Source organism: Hordeum vulgare, chromosome 7H, assembly GCF_904849725.1.
Source record: "Hordeum vulgare subsp. vulgare chromosome 7H, MorexV3_pseudomolecules_assembly, whole genome shotgun sequence".
NCBI lineage: Eukaryota > Viridiplantae > Streptophyta > Magnoliopsida > Poales > Poaceae > Hordeum > Hordeum vulgare.
In genome coordinates this window covers 419,089,969-419,105,030 of record NC_058524.1, presented here as the reverse complement: position 1 = coordinate 419,105,030, position 15,062 = coordinate 419,089,969, and the positions used below count along the sequence as shown (strand labels likewise).

General features: G+C 44.9%; 1 protein-coding gene across 1 annotated transcript; it reads left to right on the top strand.

Moving 5' to 3' along the window:
- The first annotated feature begins 11,443 nt into the window (after positions 1 to 11,443).
- On the top strand, positions 11,444 to 13,643 carry LOC123411005 (ACT domain-containing protein ACR8-like). The gene is made up of 4 exons (XM_045103921.1): positions 11,444 to 11,807; positions 11,904 to 12,086; positions 12,184 to 12,831; positions 12,922 to 13,643. Exons 1-4 carry the CDS (start codon positions 11,709 to 11,711, stop codon positions 13,291 to 13,293), a joined length of 1,302 nt encoding a protein of 433 aa, XP_044959856.1. The 5' UTR covers positions 11,444 to 11,708; the 3' UTR covers positions 13,294 to 13,643.
- Positions 13,644 to 15,062: the final 1,419 nt, after the last annotated feature.

Here is a 15,062-nt window from a genome sequence, read left to right as displayed (position 1 = left end):
TATAGTCATCACGTCCATTACAAAATAGGCCGACTCCTATTTGCACCTACTACTACTGCTCCACCCATTGACCGCTATCCATCATGCATCTAGAGTACTAAGTAAAACAGTAATGCTTGGGGAACGATGACAAGATGTAGACAAAGCAACTCAATCAGTATGAATAAACCCCATCATTTTATCCTTAGTGGCAACAACACGAAGACGCAACGTGTCCCCTTCTGTCACTGGGATATAGAAATTCGTCACTTTGAACCCACTGAACACACATCTACCACTGAATAAAGATCAAAATACTTGGCCGAAGCAATTCAATAGATACGATAGATTTACGAACCTATGATGATCATGCAACTAAGAGCAATAATAATTCAGAGAAGACTCGATTACTTTTCATGAATAATCTGAACATAAGCCCACAATTCATCGGTTCCCAACAAATGTACCATACAAAAGAATTACATTGGGTAGATCAAAGCGAAGATGCGATGATCATTGTATTGAATATCAAGATAGAGAGTGAAATTGCCATCTAGGTACTGACTACGGACCCATAGGTCTGAGGTAAACTACTCACACATCATCACAAGGGCATCGATGTTGATTAATAGGCCCTCCATGGTCGATCCCCCTCACGCAGAGTGCTGGAACGGAGCTCCGGATGGGATCTCCATGGAACAGAGACCTGTGGCCGCGTTAAAAGTGTTTCATTGATGGCCCTAGGGTTTTTGAAATATTAGGGAATTTATAGGCCAAATAACGAGGCAAGAGGGGCCACACGGAGACGATAAGGCATCACGGCGCGCCAACTCCCCTAGGTGCGCCCTTTTGGCTTGTAGGATCCTCGTGCAGCTCTTGGTATCCTCCCAAAGCTTCCAAGTCTTCTTTTGGTCCAGAAAAAATCACCAAAAAGTTTTGTGGCAATTGGACTTTGTTTGGTAGTGAAAACGTGAAAAACAAAAAACACGCAGAAAAGAACAAGTAGCACTAATCAATGGGTTAATAGGTTAGTGCTCAAAAAATATAAATTGGTGCATTATGATGCAAAAAGTATCTTAAGATTATAATATAATAGCATGGAACAATATAAATTATAGATACGTTGGAGACGTATCATGGTTGAATTGCCAACTCAACTGCTAAGACCAATAAATATTTTTTGGATCCCTTTGTGTCGAATCAATAAATTAGGGTGTAATAATACCCATGAAGACGGTTGTGGTCCCCTATACTTGTGGGTTATCATGTATCACCATAAACAAATAAAGCACTATGAAGGAGAAAGGAGTTGTGAGGGGGCAACCAGAGCACTCAACTGCGCACGGTACAAGAGCATGCACTCGTACCACCGGTCGCACCGCGTGTTGATACGTGTCGAACATATTAATAATTTATGAATTATTCATGCCATATTTACATCAATTCCATATGATTTTTGTGCACTTTATATTATTTCTATGGTCTAACTTATTAATTTACTACCGAATGCTAGTTCCTGTTTTTTGTACTTTTTTATTTCGTAGGAACATAATATCCATAAAAGTCCAAACACGATGAAATTTATGAAGAACTTTTATGGAAAATAAAAAACCCTTCAATATTTTAGAGGACTAGAAGATTTATGTGGGGCCCACGAGCCCAAGGGCGCGACCTACCCCATGGCCACACCACCCAAACTTTGCGGGGCTCTGTGTTTGTTAGCCCTAATTTTTGCTCTATAAGTATATATATATATATATATATATATATATATATATATATATATATATATATATATATATATCCCAAAACCCTCGGGGAGAGAGGTGAAACAATTTTATCGTCACTGCAAGCCTATGTTACCAAGCAATCTCATATGGAGCCCTTTTTGGTTACTCTTTGTAGGGCGAAGCCATCACGGGAGGCCTCTTCATCAACCTTGCTGCCTACATCATGACGTGTGAGTAATTCATCCTCGGGGCTAAGGGTATGTACTATTAGTTGTGTGTTCAATCTCTTTCCCATGTTCTTGATGGATTCGCTGTTCATTGTATCATGAGCTTTATTAATGAAGCTAGATCATATGAGTCTTGTTCTTGAAGTTTATTCATGTTGTATTGAATACTTTGGGTTTGAGATCACTTGATGCATGTCTAATAATTAACTTGCGGATACCCGTGGTAACATTGGGCAATTGATTGAATTGTAATATTTATAACTATGATCATTCGCGGCATAATCTCATATAGGCATTACGTGTGTTATAAGTAGACCGTTAATCCTACTATTTCTACTACTAATACTCCACCCCAAAACCACTATCCAGCATGCATCTCAAGGTATTAAGTTTCCAAGAAACAAAGGATCACAATAAGCTAGATGGCAATAATGTAGACATGAAGAAGTCAATCAATATTACAAAACCCCGTCGCGCTTTATCTGTAGTGGAAACAATACTATACGAGTCTTGGCCCTTATTTTCACTAGGTTAGAGCACCGCAAAATTAAACCCACTACAAAGCACCACTTTCTCTCAATAAAAACCTCGAAAGATAAGATAGATAGATGAGAGAGCATTCAAAGCTATTTAGTTGTGCAACAACAAAACTTCAAAAGATTCAATTGATTTGAGTGATTAATGTAATCACAAAGTGATAATTCATCGGGTCTTAATAAACACACCACCAATTACATTGAATTGATCTCGATCAAGAATGGGAAAACGATATTGAAGATCTAAAAAGTGAGAGGACCATCTGGATACTACTATGGGCATGTAGGTTCCATCTCAATACTCACACTGGGTCATGAAGGCAACAAGGTCGATGAATATGGTTCCCGGAAGGGCTTCCCCTACGGAATGCTTTAGGATAGGTCTCGAGATGGGATATTCGGAGAACAGAGACTTGCGTAGGCGATGCAATTCTTTAGAAAATATGTTAGAGGGTTTGGGTATTTATATGAAGTTATGGCAATGGAATCACGTGAAGACATTGTAGGGGGCCCACAAAGACACATGACGCCCCATGGTGCGCGGGGTGCCCATGTGGACCCTTGGCTTGACGTCTCAATCTTTTCCTAAGCCCCCTGTTTCTTTTTTCCCCAAAAAATCATATTAAATATACAAGTGATTTTGACATCCTTATATATTAATTTTTGTGAAATAAAAAACAAGTAGGAAACATGAACTAACACTAGGCACTAAATTAGTAGGTCAATACAAAAAATATATTCTAATTTGGTATAATAAAAATATATAAATAATAATATAATTGTATAAAATAATCAAAAAATGTAGATATGTTCAAGATTTATTTGGATGTAGATTGAAAATAATATACTATCTTATGAAATGGAGTAAAATTTGCAAATCTAAAAATAAAGGCGAGCTTGGAGTAAAGGATTAGGAGATAAAATATTAGCTTGTTGGTGGAATGATTGTGGATAATATAGAATTGCTAACTCCCGTAGGAGTTTTTGAATTCCCAAGAGAAAAGGTGATGTGGGAGAGCCACGGAAAGTATTCTCCTTAGTTAAGAACCAAGTTTTATCGAACCAGCGGGAGGCACCAAGCTAATAACGTTGGCAACACCTGCACACAGAAGGATAAAATTGCTTGCACCCAACTGTGGCTGGGAGGTTGTAAATCCCAATGTTCTTTCTAGTTACAATATTAAATGGAAATATACAGTGAGAGGGAAAACAACAAGAAAGTAAGGAAACAAATATAGAAGCTTTTGTATTAATGGAGAATAGACCCTGGGGCCATAGGTTCAATAGTGAGATATGTGTTGAAAGCACATAATGACATGGTAACAAATCATTGTTGGTCAATTGATAGAATATGATCATCTACAACTTTGATCATTCATGGCATAATATCACATAGTCACTACATCTGTAAGAAGTAGATCGTTAAACCAAGTGACGTATACTATTATTGCTCCACCCAAAGACCACTATCCAACATGCATCTCGAGGTATTAAGTTTACAAGAAACAAAGCAATGAAATAAGCAAGATAAAATAATGTAGACAAAAAGAAACCTAGCAATAAGATTAATCCCATCATTTTATTCTTAGTAGCAACAATGCAATACATGCCTTTGTCCTTTCCGTCACCAAACAAGATCATCGCAAGATTGAACCCACTACTATGCACCACTCCCTTCGAAGAAATACTCACCAATCTTGGCGAAACAAGACTCATATATCTAAAAGCATATATAGCTATAAAATCACATATCAGAGAAAGTCCAAGAGAATTAATATGACTCAGTGAACAATTTCTTCATAAATACACAATTCATCAGATCCCAACAACACACCATAAGAATTAAATCGGATTGATCTCAAAGGAGATCATTGTATTGAAGATCAAAGAGAGACAGAGATACATATATATAGATAGACACATAGATAGATAGGGAGAGAAAGCCTTCTAGATACTACTATGGACTCATAGGTCCTCGTAGAATTACTAACACATCATCATGAAGGTAACAAGGATGATGAAGAGGCCTCATGTGGTGGCTTCCCCCTCCAACAGAGCACCACGATAGGGATCCCGATGGAACCGCTTTAGAACAGAGGCTTGCATTAGGGATAAAAATCTTTCGGTTCAACTATGAGGGTTACAAAATATTGGGGTATTTATATGTCTAGAATTAGGTCAAACAGAGGCTCAGGGGGGCACATGGGAAGGTAGCGCAACCACCCCTGGTCACGTCACCAAGCCATGTGTCCGCCTTGTGGGTCCCCATGGCTTCTCTTGAAGCTTCTAGGGTCTCTAATTGTTCTGAAAAACGTCAAAAAGTCTCATCATGTTTGGACTTCCGTAGGTTGATTTTCTGCAAAACCAAAAACAAGCAAAAACATGAATTGACACCGGTCACTGATAACTCACAAGTATAGGGGATCGCGATAGTCTTCGGGGTAGTATTTCATCCTAATTTATTGATTCGACACAAAGGGGGCCAAATAATATTTATAGGCCTTGCAGTTGAGTTGGCAATTCGAGCGCACCTGGGATATCTCTCTGCAACAAAGGTTTAGTAGCACGACAAATGATAGTAGTAGCAGTAACATCGATAGCAACAATTTTGGTAACAACAGTAACAATAGCAATTGAGTAGCAAGTGTGAGAGTAAGAACAACAATAGTAACTTAGCAAGATTCACTATTTGTAAAGCGTAGGCACATGGATGAGTGATGGAAAGATATGGATGACATCAATCATGTAACAATTACACACTAGTGCGACACAGAACTAACTCCAGTTCATCAATATGTAGGCATGTATTCCGTGTATAGTCATACATGCTTGCGATAAGAACTTGCATGCCATCTTTTGCCCTACCCTCCCGTTGAAGCGGGGTCCTATTGGAAACTTAGGGATATTAAGGCCTACTTTTAATAGAAAACCATAACGAAGTATTAACAAATGTGAATACATGAACTCCTAAAATTACGACAATCACTGGAAAGAATCCAAATTATTGTCACCTTGGGCTATGTAGATCAAGACACGTAATAGGTGCATACAAATGCAATACATGATCTGAATACTTTTCATATTCAGAGAGAACATAATAAGTTTAGGTCTGAATTCATGGCACTCGGGCCCTAGTGACAAGCATTTAGCATAACAAAGTCATAACATCATCAATATCAGAACATAGTGGATGCTATGGATCAAGCCCTATCAATACTTACCTCGATTACATGATCAATCTCATCCAAATCTCATCACCATCTAGCGAGCCTACTAAGGAATTACTCACACCTGGTGGTGAGCATCATGGAATTGTTGATGGACAAGGGTTGATGATGACGATGACGACAAATCCCCCTCTCTGGAGCCCCAAACGGACTCCACATCAGCCCTCCCGAGGAAGAACACAAGGTGGCGGTGGCTCCGTCTCGTAAAATACGATGAGATCTTTTCTCTGGTTTTTTCTTCGAAGATGTGAATTTATAGGACTGGAATTAGCCTCAGAGGAAGCACGTGGGCCCCACAAGACATCAAGGCGCGTCTAGGGGGGTGGGAGCGTCGTGTTGACTTGTGGCCCACACGCAACCCCCCTATGGTGGATCTTCGCTCCAAAATTCCTTATATATTCCAGAAATAATTAATAAAAAGTTTCGTCCAATTCCAAGAACTTTTATTTGTGCATAAAAATAACACCAAGGTAGTTGTGGTGACAAGAGCATTAGTCCGGGTTAGTCCAAAACCAGAGAAAAAGTGTTTGGAAAAGTAGATACGTTGGAGACGTATCAGACACTAAATTAATAGGTTAGTCGATAAAAATAATATAAAATGATTTAAAACATATAAAATATAACATAATAACATTTAACAATCAAAAAAGATAGATACGTTAAATACATATCACACATTAGTAAGCTCTGTGGCAGGATGCCACTAGAGATAAATACCTAAAAACAGTGATGCTGCTCCACTTAAGGGGAAAGTTTTTGATTCGTGCTATTTGGCAAGTTATACCTAAAGTGAAAAGATCTACATGTTGGGAAGAAAAGTTAAAGCTGGATCTATGGGTGTTGCTAGATCATGGAAAGATCTTCCTAAGGATGTGCCTCCTCTTTGTGAACAATATCATCACATCTATGTGATTTGTTACTCCCAGGACTGTATTGATAGATCGTGTGGATGTTAATGTGAATACTTTTTTAGGAGATGGTTTTCCCCGATCTAACTATGCAGTGGGGTGAAGTTTTGGAATATGTGAAGGATTTACGATTGTCTACAAATCTTGATAGTATTTGATGGCCCCTCGGAGCTAGCTATAAATTCTCTACTAACTCGGTGTATAAATGGTTGGCAGGCTCCCTTGCTGGATGTGATTATAGATGGATTTGGAGAACTAAGATCCCTTTCAAAATCCAAGAACTTTCACAGAAAATGTCACAAGACGTTGTTTTGAGTAGGGATGAGGTGAAACGTAGTAATTGGACACACAATCTCAAATGCTCTATTGTTTATGAACTTGAAAGCTCTCAACATCTTTTCATTACTCATCAACATGCTAGGGTGGTCACTAGATTGGTAGGTTTCGTCCTCGGTACTTATTTATGCATTAAAAGGATTGCACCTTGTGTTATGCATTTTTTTATTTAGGCAATAGAAAATCCATATTGTTGGATTGATAGTTGTTTGCTTGGCAATGTGGAACTGCATAAACATAGATACATTTGATATTTAAATTCAAACTACCTAAAACTCATTATAAGATGGTGTTTGCGCCTTGTGCTTCCTTGTTGTACTTGGCAGACATGCAAAGCGATGGAGCTCGCTGAGGTGTTAGCTCGTGGTGCAGGGATGGTGATAACTAGGATGGTTTCGCCGATAGGGAGTTGCGCAATGGGGCATGATCAGGTTTCAACATCATCTTGAAGGCGGAAAAGTTGATGTGGTTGCGAGGATTTGCGTAAAGGAGTTTTGATACTTGTATTTGTTACATCATTTTGGTCAACACCATGCATGCTATTTAGTGGATTATGGATGGTGTGTTGTCACTTGTAACTAGGGTAGTTTTCTCGGGCTAGTAGTTTTTCGCCCCATGGTGCACACATCGATTGCGTTGAACTCGCTCCCCCTCTCTCCTATTTTCCTCAAACTAAAGGATGTTGTAATCAAAAGGGATTGAGCCCGATTCACACACACAAAGAGAACAAACTGTTTCTTATTGCAAAGTGCGGCAAAGATAAACCAAAGATAAGGTTACCATCTAGTTCCAGCAAATCACGTGCTTCGAGGAGATGTCATCATGAGAGTGAAGGTACCGCTGACAAATGATGATTGTGTGAGCCACGATGCGTGGAGGATTCATCCGTTGTCAAGGCCATGCCCCGGTGCATGGCTGGCGGAGCATCACCAATGTGCGGTTTTGGCAGCACTAGCGATCTTCTCACCACAAAATCCAAGATTTTTATTGTGTGTGTGACCCCTCATATCGTCCCATTTGTAAGGGTAGCTCTTGTTGCGTATGAGTTGTATGACCGCGTTGCATGGCTACTCGTTGATATTGTTGTCGAGACCATTTGTAATTGTTATCTTTTAGATATCAATATTTATCTTTATTATTGAAAAAAAAAGGGCAGACGGACGCATCAACCACTAGTAAAATGTATTTGTGCTTCTATACCTGTTCACATCAAAGCACTCTGACCGGAAATAACGATAACACTATCATACCAAATCACATTGCCGGAAGAGATCAGACAGGAAATGGAGAAATATATAAAGAAGTGTCTGACCCTGAACGTCAAATACTAATTAAACTTACGGTCAGCCGCAGAAATGCATTCCATTCCTGCACACAACTCTAACAGCAGATTCGTTTCTCATTTCTAAACCTATCTGCGAATTGGCGCAAGCTCGAAAAAAAAGAAGGTTTAATCAGTTGCTAGAGTCGGTGTCCCTTGAAAGCCAGTAAAGCTCAGATTTGACTTGCCACTCCAAGGCGAGGGCGTCAGTTTGGTGGGGGCAGAGGCCGGACAGCCGGAGACGTTGCACCACTCCGCACGTCGTCGGCGACGCCTTGCCATAGTGACTGACGAGTAGTCCGCCCGCCGCAGAGACGCGCGGTGGCGTGCGTGCGTGCCTGGGTGCGGCGCACGTCGTCGTGGTACGTGCGTGGAACCGGAGGCGAGGTCGTCCCCGGATTCGCGCCGCCAGCCGTGGGAGCACTGTCGGCCGGTGTACGCACGAACTGGTGACAAATCAGACCGTATCCCCAGCTAGAGCTTATCTCGTGCAGCATCGATTTGTTTTTCGACAAGCAATCGCCCCTGCGGCTCGCCAGCGGCCAGGTTCATGCCTGGTTCATTCGTGCGTGAGCGTGGGCGTGGTATTCTTAGTTAATCGTAACGGGCACCACCATCTGACCATCACGGTGCATGCGTCTCTGCTGCCAGAACGTTAATTACTTGATGCTTCCATGTGATTTGGTATGGTTGTATGATGGCGACGGCATTTCTCGTGGCGGCGTGATGGCCGCGTCGTGGTGGCCCATGGGCCTGTACTTGCGGCTGCAAATGCCAAATGCTGACCCACGACGTGGTAGTACGATATACGCTGGTTGCGCGCGAACGGTCGAATTAATCCGGGAGTTGCCATTAATGCGCGTCGCCGTTTTCTTGGCCGATCACATGAAGGATACACGGTGGCCATTCATCTCAACTCACGCTGGGCGATCTTCGATTCCTCTCTCGCGCGCGTGCCATTAATGGCCATCACGGCGCATGTATGCGCGATGCCTTCCCGCCTAGGATCCATTCGGTACCACGTAGCGCCGCTTGCACCGTACTGCGTGGTGCAATCGTGCCACAGCGTGGCCTGTACGTGCTCGCATGTCGACGGATCTGCGTCGCGCGGGCTGAGCTCGTGAGAGCTCATCCCAGCAGGCTAGTTTTTTTTTTTTTTTTTGAAAGATCCAGCTGATGGCTTGCATATATTGAAAAAGCAGATAGCAATGCGCGAATACAAAATAGGGGGGATGATCAAAAGATCAAGGACATAACAGGAATAAATTCCGAAAAAGAAGTGAAAAAAGATAGCATGCTACAGGCGGCGGACTCCTCACGTCAGTTCCCCAAACGGGTGCTCAAGGAAAACTGCTCTTGTTTGCGTCCAAAACTCTAGCGTTGTTGTGATGGATGTGGGTATATTTGCTGCACTGGCTGTTTTGTTTTTAAAGGTGCATTCATTTCTTTCCTTCCAAATTTCATTGTCCTGGCGCCTTTTTTGTATTCCGGTCTTGCCTTGCTTATTATCTTGGAAATAATTTCTCTGATAGATTTTTTGTCTGCCTAAAATGTTGGGCTAAGTGAGGCACATCCGGTGCGAGATGCTGTCTTCATCCATACTGTTGTTGCCACCTTGCATTCCCAGATTAGATGAGCCGTTGATTATAGATTCCTGAGGCATAGCTGACAGAAGTAACCGTTTTTCCATCCCCTTCTTTGCAATCTGTCATTGCACCATAGCCTATTTTTGTTCAGCAGCCGTGTAAATATCTTGAGTCTTTTCGGTGACCAAGTTTCGATATGAACTTGCTTATTTCTGATTTGTGCTTAGCAGGCTAGCTGTGACATGGCTGCTTAAGCCAGCAGGGTCGTTGAGAATATGCACGACATATCCGATTCCAGACTACTCATATACTAGTACAAGTATTATTTTTGTGTATGTATTTTACCCGTCGCCGGTCACTCCAGAGCTCCAAAATTGGACGGACCCACGCCCGTCCGCCCGCCCTGCTTCTTTGTCCATGTCACCGTCCCTTGCTTGCATAGCAACAAGATGGACGAAACAAAACCTTTGCTCTATGCTCCAAGGAAGACAAGACACTACTATAACGTAGTAGTAGTGGACATTAGTGTAAGTAGCAGCACGCCACCGGGCGCAGGCAAAACGCACCAACGCCCCGATGAATTTCCACGTCCGATGAAATTACCGCTAGTAGTAGGAAAATGGACAAACCGGCCGTGGTAAAGTCCAAGGACGGAAAAAAAGCGATGGGAGGCACCAAAGGATCCGGATCCATGTTTGGTGGCGTGCGGCTTTGGGCAGGAACTCGACACCCAGGGGCTGCGCACACCAAATGACAGGCCAGCCCTTTCCGCCTGCCGTGTTTTCTTGCCTCGGTGCCAGGGTCAGTCTGGTCATTTTGGTCGCGCCAGCGCTTGGGCGGGAGCGGGACGAGGTGGGTTTGGTGATATACAACTGCGAACAGCGAGATGGCAGCGTCCGTAACGACGACACAAAAGCGCGCGGCAGCCGTACCGGGCCCACCGCCCAGGGACGGCTCCCCTCTGGGCTGGGCCCATCCACCAGCTTCTGTGCCATACAGAGAAATTCCACCCTTCTGTTTTTTTTTTCGCCGCTCCCTTCTGTTTTTTCTTAGACGTCCCTTTTTTTTAGTCGCCAAGAAAAGATACTTGTATGTATTTATTTTTTTGCGAAAAGACACTTGTATGTATTGAGGAGTATTAAACGCAAATGATGGCTCTATGTTGCGCACCCTCGGACCTCGGTATATCACCGTCTTGGCCTCTTCGCACCACAAACACAAGGACCTCTACGCATCATATGATATTTTCACTCCACTCACATAACAAACTGTTGAAAATGTCACATACAAATACTCGACCACAAACGGAAACAGAGATGGTTTAACATAATTGTATTGTATTGTATTCGCCCATAGAAAAACCACCATTATTTGTATTCGAGCCTGCTTATTATCTGGAGCATATAATAAAGCAGGACACCAGATTTTTAAAAACCGCCGTTTGGTCGTCAAAGGGCATTTGCAAGCGAGCGAAGGAGCGCCTCCACGTGGCGCCCCTGCTCTGCTGCGTCCGTCCATCCATGTGGCCCCGGGCCCACCGCCTCCACCTCGTCCTCGTTCCGTTACATAAACATCGCCCCCCCAATTCCAGTTCCCCGCATTCCAATTCGAACCAGCGACAAAAGCCAAGCGCAAGGGGAAAGAAGAAGAAGAAGAAGAAGAAGCCTCCAAACCGCGGGCGATCCCTCCCAAGCTCCTCGCGCCCTTCGTCCCCGACCTCGCTCCCCTCCCCTCGCTCGCCTATATACATACGTACGGACCAGCCACTGGTTCCGCGGAGCACTTTGCTTTGAGAGCGGAGGTCCCCGGCAAAGAAGAGGAAGAAGCGCTGCGGTGTGAGGAGGCTGCATCAGCAGAGATGGAGTGGCTCAACGAGTACGAGAAGCTGGTGATCGGGATGGACACCCCCAAGGTGGTCATTGACAATGCCGTCTGCCCCACGGCCACGCTCGTCCAGGTGTGTGTCTCCTCTCCGTCGACCTCCTGCGTCCGGTGTCCGGTCTCCGGCAGGTTCTTGGATGGCGTGCTCATTTTTCTGTGGTGGTTGTTGCAGGTCGACAGCGCGAGGAAGCGAGGCGTCCTGCTCGAGGCGGTCCAGGTGCTCGCGGACCTCGACCTGTCTATCAACAAGGCCTACATCTCCTCCGACGGCAGGTGGTTCATGGATGTCTTCCATGTCACCGACCGCCTCGGCCGCAAGCTCACCGACGACAGCGTCATCACCTACATCCAGCAGGTATGTATGGGAAGGAAACAACTTTTCTCGCTTTCTTCGCCTCGCCGGAGCCGGAAAGGGGCAGCATTTCTGATTCGGTTTCTTGATTTGGCTGCAGTCTCTGGGGACCTGGAACGGGCCGTCGCAGCCGGCGTCGCTTGAGGGGCTAACGGTGCTTGAGCTCACGGGCACCGACCGCACGGGGCTCATCTCCGAGGTGTTCGCCGTCCTGGCCGACATGAGCTGCAGCGTCGTCGATGCCAGGGCGTGGTCGCACCGTGGCCGCCTCGCCTGCCTTGTCTACCTGCGGGACGAGGATGTGGCCGCCGCCGGTGTGGAGCGCATCGAGGCCCGCCTCGCCCCCCTGCTTCGCGGAGACTCGGAGGCCAGCGGCGGCGCTGTGGCCGCCGTCCCCGCCGGCTCCATCGCGCACGCCGACCGGCGCCTCCACCAGCTCATGTTCGCCAGCCGCGACCACGAGCACGCGTTCCCAACGCCCTGGGTGTCTGTGGAGAGCTGGGCCGAGCGCGGGTACTCGGTGGTCACCGTCCAGTGCCCGGACCGCCCGAAGCTGCTGTACGACGTCGTGTGCACGCTCACCGACATGGACTACCTCGTCTTCCACGGGACCATCGACACCAACGCCGGCCAAGCGCGGCAGGAGTTTTACATCCGTCACGCCGACGGGAGCCCCATAAGCTCCGAGGCCGAGATGCAGAGAGTGAGTCAATGCCTGCAAGACGCCATAGAACGGAGATCATTCGAGGTACTTTACACGCCGATTTCCTACTGTGCTAAGCTTCCCTAATCTTTCTCATTCATGGATGCTTATGTGTCTTGATTTCTGAATTTCCAGGGAGTGAGGCTGGAGCTGTGCACGCCAGACCGGCCGGGGCTGCTGTCGGACGTCACCCGGACGTTCCGGGAGAATGGATTGCTGGTGGCGCAGGCCGAGGTGTCAACCAAGGGCGACATGGCCAGCAATGTGTTCTATGTCACCGGCACCACAGCCGGCCAGGCCGTCCAGCAAAACGCCATTGAAGCCGTGAGGGAGAAGGTCGGCGTGGACTGCCTTGTCGTCGAGGAGCACCGGCCGCGGCTCTACCAGAAGGCTCGTGGGCAGGATGACCGGGACGACCGCAACGGCGCCGGCATTGGGCTGCTCTACCTCGGCAACCTTGTGATGAGGAACCTCTACAACCTGGGCCTGATCAAATCTTGCTCATGAGGCAGAAACCGGACGCCAACGATCAAGCCAGGCTCTGCTCGTCTAGGCACCCGGCTTGGTTCAACGTCGATTCCAGAATCATCTCTTGTACAGTGACTGAGGAAGATCCAGGAAAGCAAGCGCTGCGCAAGGATCAGGGTCGGGCAGGATCTGGAAGAAGCAGGATGATGGAACCTAGCAGTAGACATGTACATAAGGGGATCCGATTACGATTAGATGTTGCTAATTAGCAGTAGTACTAGTGCCGGACTGCCGGTGTTTAGTGTGTGCAATTCATGATGATTTGTTCTCTGTTCCTCGCTGTTGTTCCTCCATCTTTAGCTAAAAATTCTTTGGGGACGGTTGGCTTTGCTTCTCTTCTCTCCTGTCTGCCTGCCTTCTCCTGTGTCTTGTCTGTCTGTCCCTGTGTGATTAGTAACTGCTTTTCTGCTCTGTTGATGATGTGCCGCACCTGCAATCCTGCATCTCCACGGTCCCTCCCTAACCTTAACCTAGGATTCAGACCAAATGTGGCTAGTGCCACCTTTCTTCAATGATGTTGAAGTTGCTGTGCTGGTTTAATCATCATTTTGTGTTGCTTGCAGGAGAAACAAGGTGCTTGGTTTGGGCCTGGGGACAGTAATTGGTGCTAGTCACAGCTGTATCCTGCATTGTCCTCTTTTCCTTTCATGGCACTCCATTTGTAGGAGGTTGCAATTGCAGTGATCCACAAAATCGCAGTAACAAGATATGGACCAACTACTACTCCATCCGCAAAGAAATGTAAAAATGTTTAGATCACTAAAGTACTAGCCATATTAGACTGATAAATGAGGAGTGTATTATACAATACTCCATCCCAAAATAATTGTAGTTGATTTAATACAACTTTGAGACGGAGGTGGTACATAACAAAAGCCATGGGGCTTGACAGAGCACATCTTGTGGTAAATATAAGAAATAAGCAGTAATCAGCAATTCAGCAGATTAATATTACAGGGTGCCGAACAGTTTTCCTGAAACCTCCTTCCGAAGAGCATGTGCAACTAACTGAATTTGGTTGCTCCTGATTACAGGACTAACTGAGCTTAGCATTGGGGCTGTGTTGTTGCATAGATAGATTCCATTAGATAGATTCCCAGAGACCGGCCTGCATGTCTCATGCAATCATTCAGGTTAGTCTACTTCCACTCCATGATAAGAATCAGCGTGACATCTTTGTCCAAACTACCACCAGTTAACAACTCCAATCAAACAGTCTCCTGCAGATGTCAACTAACCAAGACGGGGAAGATGTTGATGATGCCATGTCCTGTCCAAGTTGGGATTACAAGTTTGTGGTTAGCTTGGAAATAAACTAAACAAACACAACCTCATTCATGTTTAGCATTTCACCTACCAGAAGAGTTTCATTTTTCTTTTTGACAAAGAGAGCTTCCTCTCTGATTTCATTTATCTGAAACCACAGTGTCCTATACAACTACTAACTAAAAGGCAACCACAATGACAGAAGTAAATGATCTAAACCAGAATCAGATCAAGGTTTTGGGCATCCACGGTGTCCTATACGACTACTAACCAAAAAGGAGGTTCTTTAAAGAAAATTAGAGTACACACAACAATAACAAAACAAAATAGAAGAAGAATTAAATCGAACTGAAAATAACTCAAAGAAACATCTACTAGAACAGAGGTAAATCTAAGTACTCAGAATGGCAATGCACACGTAACTAAACATGGCATGCGCAACGGAACAACAAAGTACTCAGAATCGTCTTCGAAGCAATCAC

Excerpts from the sequence above, each read along its gene's own strand:
- LOC123411005 (XM_045103921.1), top strand. The coding sequence starts at position 11,709 with ATGGAGTGGCTCAACGAGTACGAGAAGCTGGTGATCGGGATGGACACC. Across the intron at positions 11,808-11,903 it reads CCACGGCCACGCTCGTCCAG|GTCGACAGCGCGAGGAAGCG; the intron begins GTGTGTGTCTCC and ends TGGTTGTTGCAG. Across the intron at positions 12,087-12,183 it reads TCATCACCTACATCCAGCAG|TCTCTGGGGACCTGGAACGG; the intron begins GTATGTATGGGA and ends ATTTGGCTGCAG.